The following is an 18435-nucleotide window of genomic DNA, read 5'->3' on the forward strand; positions in this document are numbered from 1 at the left end:
ATCTGAAACCAGTGAAAGCCCACGCCAAATGTCATCTTCCCTGTCTTATCAACTGCAAAATACTGATCAGTTTTGATTTCTTTTTGCACGTTTGATAATGTTATTGTGCCTAAGTACTGAAGATGAAAACATAGCCTATCTGATCGAAAGTGTAGCTAAAAGAAACGGCTGATGAGTAAGAAGATGGAAATTGGGCATGAAATGCAGTTAAGGCCGCTGACTGCATGTCTACAGTGAGACTGCCCATAAACACATTACTTTCTTTAACTTGTTTATTCATTCAATATCAAAACTCCTTGTTTTAAGTACAGGTCTACAGGACATTGGCACAACGTAGAGTTGAAAAGTAATCCAGGCATAGATGCAAACAATTTTCTGTCATCGTTCAGTAGCAGATACCAAAGACAGAAGAAATATCGTGATTGTATTTGTAGGTACTGAGGAAAAAACACAGGTGTGGTGACAGTCTGAGGGAATTGTATTCAAAATATATAAATCAACATTTGACAGTCAATCATGTACTGCTTAATTTCCAAACAGTTCCATGCTATTATATTTCCAGAAATAAAATTGAGGAGAACAGGAACGAGAAAGGGATGGCAGCTAGGAAGACCAAAAGATGCCCCAGGGCTTCAAACATTTTTTGGAAGCATGTCAACAGTTGATTTATATATTTTGAATATAATCACTGCCCTGTTCAGCAATTGTTTTTTTATTTTTCAAGTTTTGCTTTAATATCGAATAAAGTTCATCTTCTCTCTTTGGTATCTGATCTAATGTGGTTTTGTTTTTTTTGAGAAAGAAGTGGTGGCTGATATGGCTGGTTATCCGAGTATCTTCTCTTGGTGTACATAAGTGGATACCTGCCTGTGCTTTTTACAATACCCTTGTGCTCCCATTATTTTTACTTGTGAAGAAAACACAAAGAGGTGGCTAGTGTTCTGCCAGCAGAAAAGTAGGTGTCGGGTCAAAAGGACAAAGGAGAAAAGGATCAGCAGATGTGCAAAAACTAAGAACAATAGCATTAATCAAATGAACAATCACCAAAACCAAAATATTAAGCAAAAATTGAAGTTGAGCCTAGCAAAAATGTCAGGTAACTTATAAAAACTATCTCTCTTTAGTGCATATCCACAATCCTGACTGCTACAAGACATGCGGCAATGGCTTTTAAAGCATTGTGTGTATGATCTCCAGAACCGTGCCCCCAGCAAAGGACTGTCACATCACAACAACAGTGCCATAGAATAGTAGCGATCATGAAAAACAAAATGCTACATAACATTAATAAAATTTGATCCTCTTTAAACTTAAAACCAGAAAGAAACTTTCTCTCTATATATAAAAAAATATCCTGGGATGTAAAAGCCAGGAGACGAGACTCTCGGAAGTTCTCGAAAGACATTTTAAAGACCCGCAAGACAACAAAGCCGGGCCATGGAGCATCTTGCGGGGACTATAAACATGAGACTTGGTGCCAAGAGATTGTCCCAGGGCAGTCTCGGGGGGAAGTGGAACATAAGAGCCTTGCAAGACACACTCTTCTTATCAATTAAGAGCTCGGACAGCCAGCAAAACGTTCAGTCATATAAAGTCACACTCTCAGCAAAGAAGAAAGAGCAGAGTAGTAAAAAGAGATACATATGCAGAGAAAGGCACAGAATATGAAAGCAGTTACAGTCGAAAGTATTTTAGCGTCCCAGCCAAGCTGAAGCCTTTTTTGTTTTAAGTGACTGTTCGGTCCATTCGAGGGAGGGCAGAGTACAGCACGGCATTCTGATAGCTGGGTGATGATTGATGCGGTAAGGAGGAGGCGACACCTGTGGGTGGAGGGGTTGGAGAGGGTGCTAGAAAGTTGTGTTTGGGGTTATGCAGTCGGTGATTGTTAAAGTAGAACTTTTGTGACACTTTATTACGTCAGTCGCTACAGTATCAAAAAAAAAGATAACACAGATCGCATTGACGCAAACAAAAGAAAATTAGTTTAAGTCAGAGAATTCAAAAATGGGGTTTAACTCACATGCATTTATTGGTTACTTTGCAAAAACAATTATTAACTGCTGATGATGTGAATCGTTTTGTCTGTGCTGAAATTCCAAACAGAGAAACCTATCTTTAATTATGGTACAAAGTCATTAAACACAAGTCTCACAGACCTCATTTAAAAGATTCAGCATAATGGGACACAAAAGATTCCAAATATTGTTTTTACAGAAGTTCTGAAATGAAAGTGAAACTAATGAAAAAGCAACAATTTAAAGAAAAAAAATCTTAAAAGTGTGTATCCGGAAAACCAAACACAGGGGTTGGCGAGCGAAGCGAGCAGGGGGGGAAGCCCCCTAGTCTTTAATGTAGTTATTTTCCTTCCATATCCCAAAGGTATGTGCGTTAGGTAATGAAGCAGCTGTAAAATGGCTTAAAGATGTTTAAATACTGTACACATGAGAAAGCTGCAAGCACGGCCACAGAGAACTCCTTCTCCCAAACAAATACAAAAAACAAAAAAAAAAAAACAGCAAGTATAGAAAATGAAGTTTAAAAGTCACCTTAATGGGGAGATCTTAATTACTCTGAAATATATACCACAACAACAGGAGTTAATAAACGTAATCTGGGATTGTTTCTTAAGATAGTATGTGCAAACTCAAACAGGAGTAAGTGCCTGTAGATTTAATTTTTAATAAGGCATTGTTTAGCTAATATGAGGAGATCCAAAAGAAATGAGATGGTACAAATGTTTAGCAATGGGGACACTTGAGGTGCAATGGACTAGATTTAAAGGTATACTTCAAAACATGTTGGATAAGAAAATAGGAAAATTTGAAGCAACAGAAATGTAAAATCACTTTTTGGTTATGGCAGAAGAGATCTGTTAAGGAGGAGGTGTGTGTATTAGGAACAGTCAGGGAGGAATAAATTACACAGAAAAAACATACCAAATGCTCACAATATTTTAATATTTTTTATCTTTTCACTTATGAATAGGTCAGAAACCCATTAATGGAACACTAAATAATTTGGAAATTGCTAAAACAGAAGGCTTACTTTACTGTTGATTAAAAAGGCTGAAATTCAATTTCAATTTAAATTATTTTCTATATCACTCTTAATTACATATTACACAAACATAAAAACACAGATTAGTTTAAAATAAAGCAATTACAAATTGATTCACAGTAAAGTATTTTAACAATATCTTTCCATTAATATTATTAAATATATATGGCTAGTAGACAATAAAAGAAATTAAATTCCTTTGAGAGGCTTAAATAACATAAACTGACGGTGATCATATTTACACACACTAAGAAATACATAGACCTCAAATAAATTTGGTTTACATACAGCAGCTGAAGCTGAACACTTCCATTTTGGCCATACATTCTTTTGTTTTCAGCATAAACAAATGTCACCCCACAATGAGCTTCATCATCTATCTAACTTTGGAAAGTAGTACTCTTCAACAAAGCAATGATATAAGGATGGAAGAGCAAAATATTCCTATGGGTGGAAGTTGTAAGCATTTGACGATCTTCCCATTTGTGAGCATACATATCTTTGCTGCCATTATTCTTGCATTCTGTACTATGGAGAAAGACTGGCATGGATCATATATCAGCCAGCTTCTCCATGGCTCTATATTAAGGCTTATTTTGAGTCACTGAAGCTCCTCCTGTGTTTGAACTTTGTGTTGCCACTGGAGTTATTTGTAAGGCCATCAGGACGTGTAGCATGAAAAGGAGCACAGGTTCAGTTTGTGCAGGTGTTTGTCTGTGTTTGTTACATGTGCATTCTGTTTCCTGTATTTGACACAGATGGTGTAGCTTCTTCTTCATATGAGCAGCCTTAGTAATGTACTTCATGCTCAGCAGATGTCACTGCTGTGTTTTCCTTTCTGCCACATCACCCTCTTGAGCAGTTAGCCGTAACATAGACATATCTCAAGGTTAACTTTGAGGAGGGTCCACATTTTTTCCTTCATCATTGCAGATCACATCATAAGCTTTCAATTAAGAACAAGATCAAGGTTCTAGCCCCGGTGCCTTGCAAGTAATTGCATGACAGACAGACATAAACCTTAACATTTTATATATATATATATATCTATTTATATAGATTTTATAAAGATATAGACAGTGTGAGGGACGCCTTCGAGGTGGAAGGACAGGGGAGACAGCTTACACAGGGCTTTGTCTCCCCCAAGATGCTAGATGGCAGCAAGCCCAGATTCAGATCCCTGCATGGGTGCCCACAAAGCATGATAGGCATTGTAGTCCTGGGGGACTCCATTGGTTTCCAACCTCACCCAGAAGTGCTTCAGAACTGCAGCGTCTTATCAATGGAAGCACTTCAGGGGATTGGATAAAAAGAGCTGCTTGCCTCACATCAGGGAGCCACAGTTATAAGAAAAAGGGAAAAAGCCTGCGTGGAGGAGTGGATGAGGCAGAGAAAGACAGAGAAAAGAAAAGAATTATTATGTGCTATATGGTGCTTGTTGTACTTGTGGTTGTGGTGGTGAGAAATGCTTAAAAAGAAGAGTTTCCCGACACATAAAGACTCTTTTGGCTTTTATCGTGTGCCTGTGCCGGCTTGTGTTGGGTGTTTGGAGAGCTGGAGTGCCCACTGGTGTCCACAAGACATAGATACTGGATATACTGTACTCTCATAGCAGCCATGTACCCAATGAAAACTGAAGTTTAACCAAGATGTACAATTTTTTAATTATGCAAACACACAAGAAAAGAATCACTTTGGGAGGACTCAAAGCACCAAATAGATAGAGGGATACAAAAATGCTAATGCAACGCTGATTCTGCGTTAATGGGTCTTAAAACCCTGTTTAAAAGGTGAGGTGCCTCACTCATTGCCCATTAAAAGGAATCACACAGAATACTTTTATCTTCTGTCTCTCACTCTGATACCTGGCTTGCCTCCTTTCCAGCAATGTAGAATGTTTCATTTCTTTCTCTTTGATGAATTATGACAAAATTTCTCTGGCTTTAACCAACCTTTAACCTCTAACACATGATCACCTCCACTTAGCACCTCGCATTACTTCTGAAAACAAGGATGACCATATAAATGTAAATGGGACAATAGGCTAGAGTGCAGCCTAGCAATTCCTCAGGTCCCTGTACCCAAACTGTTCACTGGGATTTAAACATCCAAGCAGCCTCACAGCTGCCAACTTGATCTATTTAAGTGACATCATTCCTTCCTGGGAGAGCTCTAGCACCCAGCGAGTATTGCCACTTCTGTTATTCCCTTCTTGCCTTCACTGAATGGCACTTTAATATTTTGAACTTATCTTTGCACCCAGCACAAATGCCACCACCTTGCACTGCCCTGATTTCAAACTGGCTCGGCGAAAAATATTTCAATGACAGCATATGCACCATTTGCAGTATTAGAACCTTGTATGGCCTATATAAGCTTACGAGGTGAGACACAAAAATAACCGGATTTGTAAAAAATATGTATTTATTGCTGAATTACAGCATTCTAAACATTGTCACCTTCTATATACTCTCCCTCCTGATCTCTACGCCACTCCATACGTATCTTCCATTGATTGAAACAGTGCTTGAGGCGCTTCAAAAGGCTTGCTGTTTCTGTCTTCACTTCATCCATTGAAGAAACATGTGTTCCCTTCAGGTCACTTTTGATTTTCGGGAACAAGTAAAAATCACAGGGAGCTAAACGAGGCGAATAGGGAGGATGATCGAGGACAGGAATGTTTTTGTCAGTCAAAAACTGCTTTACGGAAAAAGCAGTACGATCAATTGAAACAATTTGATTCACCATTTTGATGTTTTCATCCATCCAAGGTGAGCATGGATGAAATTTTCTTGTCCTTCCTTGAAATGTATATGCCACTCAAAAACTTATGTGCGAGACAAACTGTTATGACCGTACACTGTTTTTATCATTTCACAAGTTTCTGTGGCCGTTTTGTTCGATTTCGCGAGATATTTGATGTTGATCCGTTTTTTTTTCACCCGACATTATAGTGGCAACACGTGTAGCGATTGTTGTGCAGATACTGACTGGGCTATTCACAGGATATACCTCCACGGTCGGCAGTTTGAGAGGATAGGTAGGAGGGGATATAGTTCTATGATTCACATTCAGCCGACCTCCAGACAGTTTTCCAGGAAAGCCCCAAGCCTATTCCGGTTATTTTTGTTTCTTACCTCGTATATAGTATGTATACAGTGATCAGCTACAACATTAAAACCACCTGCCAAATATTGTGTAGATTCCCCTCATGCCACCAAAACAGCTGACACGTCAAGGTTTGTACTCCACAAGACCTCTGAAGGTGTCCTGTGGTATCTGGCACCAAGACGTTAGCACTAGATCTTTTAGGTCCTGTAAGTTGCAAAGTGGAGCCTCCAAGAAATTGACTTTTTCAATGAATTTCATCGCTCAATCAGACTGAGATCTGTGGAATTAGGAGGCCAAGTCAAGACCTTGAGTTCTTTGTTATGTCCCTCAAACCATTCCTAAATAATTTTTGCAGTGTGGCAGAGAGCACTGTCCTGCTGAAACAGGCCACTGCAATCAAGTAATACCATTGCTATGAAGGGGTGAACATGGTCTGCAACAATCTTTAGAAAGGTGGTACATGTCAAAGTGACACCCACATGTATGTCAAGACACAAGGTTTGCCAATAGAACATTGCCCAGAGCATCATATGCCTCTGTCAGTTTGTATTGCATTCTGCTGCCATCTGTTCACCAGGTAAACAATGCACACACACTTGGCCAGCCACATGATCTAAAAGAAAACATGATTCATCAGGCCAGGCCACCTTCTTGCATTGTTCCATTGTCCTGTTCTGATGCTCATATGCCAATGTAGGCACTTTTGGTCATGGACAGGGCATAAGCACATTTGGTATAAGTAGTCTGTGGCTACGCAGCCCCATACACAGCAAGCTGCAGCGTACTGTGTGTTCTGACATCTTTCTCTCATGGCCAGGATTGCATTCTTCAGCAATCTGTGCTACAGTAGATGTTTTGTGGGATAGGACCGTATGGGCTATCCTCCACTGTCACTAATTCATTGGTTGTCCTTCCTTGGACCATTTTTGGTAGGTACTAAGACCTTCCATTTTCCAGATGCTCTGACCCTGTCATCTAGCCATTACAATTTGGCCCGTGTCAAAGTCACTTAGATCCCTACGCTTGCCCATTTTTCCTTCTTCCAACTCATCACTTTAAAGAACTGACTGTTTACTTGCTACCTAATATGTTCCAACCCTTGACAGGCACCAATGTTAAAAGATAATTAATGTAATTCACTTAACTTTTCAGGAGTTTTAATATTGGGGATAATCGGTGTATACAGCTGTTGCATGGGAATGGCACAGACTAAATTCAAGAGCAAATAACAGCCTACAATTTTTCCTCATATAAATGGGTAATCTGACCAAAATATGAAAAAGATAGATTCAATGGCATGGATTTGCATACTGGACAATCAAACACCTAAGTTATGAAAGAAGGTATTATAGTGGGATGGTGTATAGGTAAGAAAGATGGGCTGAGGAAAGTTGTAAATGCTTAACGGAGGTAGAGAGAACGATGCTTGTGGGAATGTGAGTGGGCGCATGACAGTGGAGATGGTCGAACTGGGGTTGGTGGGAGGGGACTTGACCTCTGTACTGTAGATAAAAAGGAAATGAGGAGTGTGCCATGGGAGAGATGCAAAAAACCCCAGAATGGCATAGTAGGGTCATTTTGGGTGAGCAGTGTGTTTATGTTGATTTCGTACAGAGTTTTCCTCAAGACCCTTTTTTATGAGCAGTTTCCTGAATAAAAGAAAGGAATCTTTGTTGTAAATATTTTTCTCCTGGGAAGTTGATTGTTTATATTTTTGATTGCTTCATTGTAAATAAAGAACTCACTGCTTTGTACTTTACATTTTTTTGCCTGTTTCTTAGTCTGTCACTAAACTACCTCTGTTACAAACTAGAATATACCCAGGAAGTTGAAAGTCATGGTGGAGTGTGAGCAAGCATAGGGTATCTTATGCCCTTGATAAAGAATTACATTAGTAACTCGTCTTCTGGGTAACTGGAATGTTGGGGAGATTTATGCATTAAGAATTGTTTTTTGAGGTACTATATGTCAAAAAGTGGTGCCAATTCAGGCAGGCTAGCCCCAAACTCAAGTCAGAAACGTGGCTAAAAATTTTAAATAATAAGTTTACAAAATGTCAGGAATGGAGGACAAGGAAAATATTAAACTCTGGTTTAACAAAAAAAATAATTACAGATTTTATTAAAGAATTCCAAAAAAAGAACAAATAGAACCAAGGCAGGTGAAAACAAAGTGAAATAGGTTTTGCCTAAATATTGCAAGATTGCCTAAAATATTAGGGCCATAGCACACACCAGTTAACACAGAAAAAATGTTTTAACCATGAGAATTTCACAAGACATTCTACAGAAATAATTGAATATATTTTTAATTCAGAAAAATCTTAGCTTCCAATAATGATTTATCTTCCTAAAGCATATATGCATGACTGCATAAAACTGTAATCACTAAGCTTTCAAATTAATCAATCACCTAGAAGTTATATTTGTTATTATGTCTTTCAAAGTAACTGACAAAGACCATCCTGCATGTTGCATTGCTTATATTAATACAGGGTGCTCAAGTGTGGTACCGGAAGGCTGCAGGTTAATTTTCCAACCAAATTGCTTGATTAAAAGACAATCCTTGCTGATTATAAAATTTGTTATCTAATTTTATGGCTTGTTAGTGTTTTCATTCAGCCACTCAGATCATTTTTATAATCTTCCATTTTTCTTTCTGAGATCATTCAAATGATTTATGGCCCGGAACAGAATAGTCTGTCAATTTGCTTTCTTTTATTATAGGACCAGATTAGATAGTGAACTGCTCATTCCTTTGTCATTTGCATCTCATTGATAATTGGTAGCTGGTTAAGAAAACAAGAAGCAATTAAAAACAGAGAATGCAGCTGTTTATGACTAAATTAAGCAATTACAAGTTGTCATTCTTAACAAGCAAGTTAACTAAAGTACAAAAATTGTCTCTTGAGCAATACTAGATTCAGTAGCAATAACTGACTTCTAATTAAGAAACTGAGTTGAAACAAAAATCTGCAGACACTGCTGCCCTCCAGGACTGAAGATGAGCACCCTTTTTTAATACTGCATGGTGGATGATCAGAGCCTACTAGATTTTTAAGACACAATCCTTTTCTAAATGTAAAATGTACGCCTCAACATTGATGTCTACAAGCTGCACATTTATGTGGACCCATAAAATGAATTGAACATTTTAAGCACTGTACAAAAAAGAACAAATGAAAAGAAATAATACTGTGAACTATGTAAAATGTCCACCTCCTCTATATTTTGTCCTGGTATAACCATTAACTGAGCTGCACAACTTACCAAGGCATGCCATCACTCCCAATTTGAGTTGCACCCAGGGCATGAAGTGGTCTGATACACTGTACCAGCACTGTGCCGGCTTTGTAAACAGGAACATAGTGGTACAATGTGGACTACTCTCCAAGGGAACACCCTAGTACTTTGCAATACTGAAGAAGCTAACAAAACAAGGAGTACTGCGTGTACTCAGTAACGCAACTTCATAAGCACGTCTTCCTTTCAATTTGCTTCTGGCAGTGGTGTTAATTTGCATGGACTGCAAGCCCCATTTCTCTGCACTGAGATAGAAAAAGGATGTGGTGCCTAACAACAGCCCACTTGTTACAACATTATTACTCACAAATAAAAAAACAAGGGTCCACTAATTTTCTTCTTTCTATGATGTTTTCATGTTTCAATTAAATCAGTTAAAGTATTTTTATAATCAAGGGGTATTTAATTTTTCAATTGTGGGGGGAGTTCCTCTAAATACTGATATACTAAAATGTTTGTATATAATTATAATATAATATAAAAAAAACTTTGATTGAGACGTGATCTTCTAGGAAGACACTTTGACGTCCCACAAGAAGAAGCAGTGAGACAAAAGGACAGCTGCTGTACAGGCTTTTAAATGATTGATGCGCAGCGCAGCAAGCAAAACACGCAGCTCAACAGCAGGAGCAGCACCAGCTGATCCGTCCACATCTCCTTGTGTGTTCAGCCTAAAACCCATGATTTCATGATTTTATGCAAAAAACGTATTTCTTAATATGGGATTTATTTCTCAATGAGGCCTATATTTATTAGAAGCCTAAGAACATATCTTAACCAGATATATATATATATATATAGTGGTCTGTGGCCAGCTTGTCATCCCAGCCAGCACCCCAAGGCTGCCAGGTAGAGCTCTCCCTGTGGCATAGAGGTGCCCCAAATGCCAGCAGGGAACCATGGACGATGGAGTTTTCCTCTACAACCCTGGTGGATACCACAGTGGCCATCCTTCTGCTGATACCAGCATAGGTGAGACATCCCCACCCACAATTACAGCAGAACAGGTGAGCAGAGAGCTGAGGAGACTTCATGCCAGCAAAGCAGCGGGTCCAGATGGTGTATCGCCACGACTGCTGAAGGCCTGTGCATTGGAACTGGGTAGTCCTCTAAAGCGCATCTTCAACTTGAGCCTGGAACAGGGGAGAGTCCCAAGGCTTTGGAAAACATCTTGTATCACCCCTGTCCCAAAGGTATCACGTCCTAGTGAGCTGAATGACTTCCGGTCTGCTGCTTTGACGTCACATGTGATGAAGACAATGGAGCGGCTGCTACTTCACCACCTGAGGCCACAGGTCCGCCACTCCCTCGACCCTCTGCAGTTTGCATACCAGGAGAAAGTGGGAGCAGAGGATGCCATCATCTACATGCTACACCGATCCCTCTCCCACTTGGACAGAGGCAGTGGTGCTGTAAGAATTATGTTTTTGGACTTCTCTAGCGCCTTCAATACCATCCAACCTCTGCTCCTTAGGGACAAGCTGACTGAGATGGGAGTAGACTCACACCTGGTGGCATGGATCGTGGACTATCTTACAGACAGACCTCAATATGTGCGTCTTGGGAACTGAAGGTCTGACATTGTGGTCAGCAACACAGGAGCACCGCAGGGGACTGTACTTTCTCCGGTCCTGTTCAGCCTATATACGTCAGACTTCCAATATGACTCGGAGTCCTGTCACGTGCAAAAGTTCGCTGATGACACTGCTATTGTGGGATGCATCAGTAGTGACTTTGTTAAATGGTGCGACTCAAACCACTTACACCTGAACACCAGTAAGACCAAGGAACTGGTGGTGGATTTTAGGAGGCCCAGGCCCCTCATGGACCCTGTGATCATCAGAGGAGACTGTGTGCAGAGGGTACAGACCTATAAATACCTGGGAATGCAGCTGGATGACAAATTGGACTGGATTGCCAATACTGATGCTCTGTGTAAGAAAGGTCAGAGCCGACTATACTTTCTTAGAAGGTTGGCGTCCTTCAACATCTGCAATAAGATGCTGCAGATGTTCTACCAGACAGTTGTGGTGAGTGCCCTCTTCTATGCGGTGGTGTGCTGGGGAGGCAGCATAAAGATGAAGGAGGCCTCACGTCTGGACAAACTTGTTGAGAAGGCAGGCTCTACTGTAGGAGTAAAGTTGGACAGTTTAACATCTGTAGCAGAGCGACGGGCACTAAGCAAACTCCTGTCAATCCACTGCATCCACTGAACAGTGTCATCTCCAGGCAGAGGAGTAGCTTCAGTGACAGACTTTTGTCACTGTCTTGCTCCACTGACAGACTGAGGAGATCGTTCCTCCCCCTCACTATGCGGCTCTTCAATTCCACCCGGGGGAGTAAATGCTAACATTACTCAAAGTTACTGTCTACTTTTACATGCATTTTTATTACTATTTAATTTAATATATTTTTGTTTTGTATCAGTATACTGCTGCTGGATTATGTGAATTTTCCCTTGGGATTAATAAAGTATCTATCTATCTATCCATCCATCCATCTATCTGAGGACGCTGCAGGGAGGCCTAGAGAGTCATTTGTGTCCTATAACCCGGAAGTGAGTCATAGGCAAAGCGACAGCAGAAGTGAAGTACTTCTGGGGTGAAGAAAAGGACTTTTTATCTGACCCGGAAGTAATAAGGAATCATGGACTGAAGGATGGGAAACACTTCTGGGTCAGGGACTATAAAAGAACTGTGGGAACTCCCAGACAGTGAGCTGAGCTGGGTGGAAGGGTGGCAACGTGTCTGGGAGTGGAGGATTATTGTTTATTAGTGATAATTGGTTTATATGAGAATTGTGGAGAGGAGCGTGCTTTGTTCACTTTATCATTATAATAAATTCAACTTTTTGGACTTTTACCTGGTGTCTGACGTATAGTCTGAGGGTTCAAGGGGACGACAAAGTCCTAATCTGTCACAGTCGGCGTAGTCTTGGCAGGATTCTCTGGCTGTCGGTTTGGCAGAGGACCTGTATTTAAAAATTTACTGTGGACAGAATACCCCGGGAAGACAGCATCACAACACACACAGGAAAAATCGCCAAATCCCACCTTTACCAAGGACATCATGGGGAAGAAAAAGCTTAAGCAGAGCGGCAGCCTAAGTGGAGGTTCTATGTTCAACTTTGCCTACGCTCAAGACGAGTCATGGAGCGGCTACGCATATCGGGAGAAGCATCCGGAAGAGGACGACTTCAAGGAGGTATATGCTGGGGAAGGGTTTGAAAATTTTTTTTAAAATAACACATTTTGTCCCATGCACATACCTCCCAGATGTCCACCCGGAGTCTCTGCGGGAGGCAGAAGAAAATCCCAAAGGGGATGGCGCGCTCTCGTTCAGGCAAACCAGTAAAACAAAGGACTTCCGGATGTCTGGTGCCGGCGACGAACACGTGACCCACCCCGAAGGATTGTGGGAAGGAGAAGGTCCGTGTACAGCTGCTTGTGGCTTCACCCAGGAAAAGATGGACTTGGTTATTCCGAAGGGGAAAGGGGAGGCGAGCAAAGCACCACTGTCCCTACAAAAAGGTAAGGAGGACCGGGAAATGACCGATTGGTCCGTCGATAAATTGAGACCGAAGGATCGCAGTCAGCCAAAAGCAGTACCGTGGACCTCCGTAAAGAACTCCAAATCCCATGCTCCCTTGCGGAACCCGTTAGAGCACATGCCAGGAGCGGGCGTGTTCATTGGCTCCTGGCCGACAGGTAAGGAGTGTAAGGAAGTGAACCTGCCTCCAGGCCGAATTAACTGATATTATTGAGATACGGGAACTCGAAACATTAATCAAGCCCATACGGAGTATTTTGCAGACATTGGAGGTGATTAAGAAGATCGTTGGTGAACTGGGAGATACGGCTGAAGCGCCGATACGGGAGGTAAACGAGTACCTGCGGCAGATCAGTCTGGAGCCTCCCGTATTAAAAAATGCGGTGGTACAGGTAAGCGAGACCAGAGAGTCGTTTGTGCCCTATAATCCGGAAGTGAGTCACAGGCAAAGCGACAGCAGAAGTGACGTACTTCTGGGGTGAAGAAAAGGACTTTTTATTTAACCTGGAAGTAATAAGGAATAATGGACTGAAGGATGGGAAACACTTCCGGGTCAAGGACTATAAAAGAACTGTGGAAACTCCCTGATGGCGAGCTGAGCTGGGTGGAAGGGTGGCAACGTGTCTGGGAGTGGAGGATTATTGTTTATTAGTGATTATTGGTTTATATGAGAATTGTGGAGAGGAGTGTGCTTTGTGCACTTTATTATTATAATAAATTCAACTTTTGGACTTTTACCTGGTGTCTGATGTATAGTCTGAGGGTTCAAGGGGTTGACAAAGCCCTAATCTGTCACAATAAATATATATATATATATATATACATACATACACATGCATTGTCGAACATAGCATAGCTCCCCAAACATCCAACACCACAGACACCAGGACACAAGGTCATCATTTCCTACAGTACAGTACTATAAGCACTATAAGCACAGTCAGCAGCACACAGCACTTTCTGTTTCCTCTTTGCCACCACTCCTCTTCTAACAAGCTATGTCTCCCATCCTCCCAACTCTGGCTTCAGGAGTAGTGGCAGCTGGCGCTTTTTAGAGGGTACCCGGAAGTCAACGTAAATGTCAATTTATTTATATAGCATATTTAAAACAACATAGGAATGCTGTTTCCTGATTTTGTTTGAACAATTATTGCACACTTTCAGCCCCTGCCAGGGGGCTTCATCAGAGGATAATGCTTAGACTTACAAGAATCAAAGGCAATATATAGCAAAAATTACGTGGAGGTAGTGAGGTGGGTTGGTGGGGCTAAGTCAGTGTGATCAGGAGGGGGGTATTGGATGTAAAGTATTATTTATTATGAACAAGTTCTTCTTAAGTTTGCATATGCTGGGTTTATGTCCAAATGTCTGTTGATAGCGTTCTCGTTTGATAGCCAGATTCGGCCAGCTCTCTGGCACTTTTAGTACTGGCCTTGAATCTTACCTGTACATTGTCCCAGTTAAATATATGTTCTGTTGATTTAGTATGTGTATAGATCAGTGATCGTGAGTCCTTTCTTCTGACGGCATTGCAATGTTCATGTATACGTATTGCGATTCTTTTTGATGCTTGTCCCATGTATACCACCGGGCAAGAACTGTATGGAATGCTATAAACTGCATTTCGTGTTACTGCTGTTGATTTCTTGTTTTTAGCATTAAAGAGGACCATCCGCAGATTGTTTGTGGGTTTGTGTGCTATTTTGATGCCTGACTTGGCCATGATGCGTGCTGCACCTTCAGACACCTTGTGGTGATAAGGAAGTGAGTACCAGGTGGGGTGGGGGTTCTGGTTCAAGTCAATGGTTTGCTGAGTTAATCCAAAAATATGGTTAGGTAGGTTATGTCTTGACTCTTTGTTTGGCTATGAGTGAGAGTGGATGTGTACGAGTGGCCATGAAATAGACAGGCTATTGCCTTGATGCTGACAGAACTGACTAAGACACCTTGCAGCACTGTAAAGGAAAATGGATGCAGAAGTAGAGATTGATATGCTGCGATACTGTAATATTATTTTCAAGGAACAATACTTAATGCTGAAAACTGAACTGACTGAAATCAAAATGGAATGCTATAAAGAACTGAAAAAATAAAAGAAACACAGGGAATGTAAGAAATATAATCACCACATATAAAATGATATAGTCATTTATTTTTCAGCTTATATTATATTCAATTTAATTACTATGTGTGCATGATTCTGGGAGTTTTTAAATACAGCACATGTGCAAGTACTCCAAAACACTGTCACATTTTCCACTTAAAATTTTATCTTGTTTTCTAATAACTTCCATATATATTTTGTTAAATGAACGGTAAGAAGAGATTTTGATTCAACAGAAAAGAATACAATCTTTGATTTTTGCTAAATTAGGTATCTAGTTAATATTCCATGAATCCATCACATACATTTTTTGTAAAATTCAATCCATTAGTGCAGGGTTTCAAAAATGCATCAAAGCAATGTTTTACAGAATTTTAGCTAGATAAAAGAAAGGTTTATATATGGTTAATGTATGAACAAATTTAGTGACATGACCAAATTAGAAGTGCACTTACACCTTCTCAGTTCCTAGCACTGACTCAGCCCGACCAAGTGAGCTACGTGACAGCGTGCACAATGTGTTGCTAGGCACCATGCACATGTAGAAAGGATTCCCTTGTTCAGTTAATTAGATTCTTCAGTTCTGTTTTTTGCAGGTAACATACTAAATGCTTTTTTGAAAATGATAACCACTTTGTCTTTTCCAGATGACCAAAAGGTTGGTTTTTACATGAATTAACAATCATAAACAATGAGCTGTGATGTCTTACTCTGGCAAATAATGAAAGAGTGAATAAGTGTGACTACAACAGCTGACTCTCTGCCACAGCTCTACCACTCAAAAGCTTTTCATTAACAAAAGCAGCATAAAGGTAAATGGGAAATGTTTAACAATTTTTTATGAATTGACACTACAAACTTAACAAAATAGCCTGGCTTTTTTAATTGGTATGCTAAAATGCTATCCTGTCAATAACTGTCTTACATTTGGAAAGTTACAGGAGAACTGATTACATCAATAAACAACTATGCCACAATATATGATCATTGTTAACCAGTCCCTTAACAGGGACTTTTTTTTACGGAAATCAACTCTAAATTAAAAAAGAAAACTAAAATATAACCAACAAACTACAAAAAAATAGAAATACATTTTAAATCAGTACCAAAATTTTTTTTTTTTTAATATTAAGCAATGTCGTATTGAGGAACCCATTTCCATCTTTTGTAACAGTCCCCCACAAGCCAGATACTGGATATGAGATGTACAAACAGATTTAATATCTTAACATTCATTTGTACAACTAATGTCACAATTAACCACAACACACAACATAAGAACCAGAATTTAAGACTCCTCTTCCAATATAAAGGTACAGAAGAAAACAAAATATGCGAGAAACATGCACTGTCTGATACCTTCAGACAAGACAGAATTCTGTTTAGAAAATGGAAACTACGGTATCTTACCTTCACTGTCCTTAAACTTCTTAATTGCCACAATTTCATTTGTCTCCTAAAACAAAACAGAATACAATCTTAGAAATTGCAATCAATTTGATGACTTAAAAAAGGTAGTATCCTTGAAATCTTATAGTCATGCAGTTTGTTACTAAACTGCAGATTTCATACTGTGAAGGCACAACCAGAAACATGAGATTAAAAACACACACACACACACACACACTGTCCCCTGTACAAATCAGTTTGATTTTCCTTTCTGTTTGTGAATGTGTAACAACTATGAAATAGCACAGGCTAGCTAAGTGAACACTTGTTATTATTATTTTGTTCTTTTTTGCATTTGCTGATAGGTCCAGAACTTAAACTCACCTATGCTGTGTGAACTTACTAAATGGAAGAAACACAGACACTGCCTCTGTGGTGGACAAATAACCTGCTAGGCTGTGATCTATAGAACTGAACAGAACATTATCACAATTTAAGGGAATATAACCAAAGACTTAAAAGGTGTACGCATCATCAGTTATGGCGCTTTTTATCCTTAGAATGTCTTCAATGTGTAAGGAAAGAACTTCCAGCTATTATGACGGATGCGAAATGGGTGAGTGATGCAGGCTACTATATGCTACTTAAAAAACAAGTGCATTTTTGCAGGTAGCAGTGTCTTGTTTAATTTATTCACAAGGAGGTTATAATGCATTGTTCTTTTTTGTTCACCATATATTGTCATACACTGTAACTTTGTACTTATTTATAAGCTTATAATACGAGCATAGTCAATTAATTATAAACTGTAAGGACATAGGTTTCTTGAAAGTGGACTGCCTTGTATCATATTATCATCAGGCATTCACACCCTCAATAAAAATAAAAAAATAATTAATACAGATGGACCGATATACAGATAGATCATAAAAGGAACCTTATAACATAGAAAGATGGATATACTTAGGACCATACAATGCAAAGATAAAATTTAAACAATTAACAAAATCAAAATTGGCATCAAAAAGAGTGTATAAGTACCCTGAAAGTACTTTTTAACACTAAAACAAATGAAAAAAGTAATTATTAAAACACATTTGAACACATGAAAGTTAAACTTGAGAAAATAAGTGCAAGTTCATATCCACTTTCAAAATTAATTCAGTAACTTATAACCTATTTTCAAGATTTATAAATGAGGCAAGCTTGGTTGCATTACATTTAGTGTGCTAATGCTTAATGGATTCAGTGCCCTGAGTTTTAATCCCACGTCTGGCCATTGTTTGCGTGGAGTTTGCACATTCTGCTTGTGTGTGCGTGGCATTTCCTCCGGGTACATGGGATTTCTTCTGGGTACTTCAGTTTTTCTCCAACATCTCAAAGATGTGCAAGATAGATTGACTTGCAATCCCAAATTGACCTTGTGGTTGACTGGCAACCTCTCAAGCTTTGTTCCTGCCTTGAGCTGCCAGAACAGGCTCTGGCTCACCAGCAAGTATAAACATGGTTAACCAGTTTGCCGAATGTTATTTTAAGTTGCATTAGCGTTTGTAAATCTTCAGTGGATTATTACAGAGGAAAGGAAACCAAACAAACACTAAGACATGGAGCTGTGACAACATGATTTTAGAAGTACCAGTTACATAAGTGTTAACTTCTCTAAATCACCCAGTCATGACAGATGTCAGCAACCACCTGTTGTAGTTTAGTTATAGTTAATATTAACTACTGAGAACATTTATTTTGCAAGCCACCAAGTAACTTCAGATCAGAATTTATAAATTCATCCGTAATCAAAATTACATAAGAGACATTTTACTTTTAACATTCTGTGATGAAATATCTGCTCAGAGTCTGCAACATCACTGTTAAAGCAAATAAAAACAGAATTTGCTTCTTAAGTAACCTTTTCTTAATGCCAACT

At 39.5% G+C, this 18435-nt stretch overlaps 1 protein-coding gene across 3 annotated transcripts in view; it reads right to left on the minus strand.

The window, feature by feature from the left end:
* The window catches only part of cdkl5 (cyclin-dependent kinase-like 5), a 496892-nt gene that overhangs the window by 133229 nt on the left and 345228 nt on the right, over nucleotides 1-18435 (minus strand). For all 3 annotated transcript variants that reach the window (XM_039745025.1, XM_039745022.1, XM_039745024.1), the window contains one exon: nucleotides 16533-16578. In XM_039745025.1, coding sequence (XP_039600959.1) covers nucleotides 16533-16578 — 46 coding nt within the window. The remainder of the gene's footprint in view (nucleotides 1-16532; nucleotides 16579-18435) is intronic.

Source organism: Polypterus senegalus, chromosome 2 (assembly GCF_016835505.1).
Source record: "Polypterus senegalus isolate Bchr_013 chromosome 2, ASM1683550v1, whole genome shotgun sequence".
Taxonomy (NCBI): Eukaryota; Metazoa; Chordata; class Cladistia; order Polypteriformes; family Polypteridae; genus Polypterus; species Polypterus senegalus.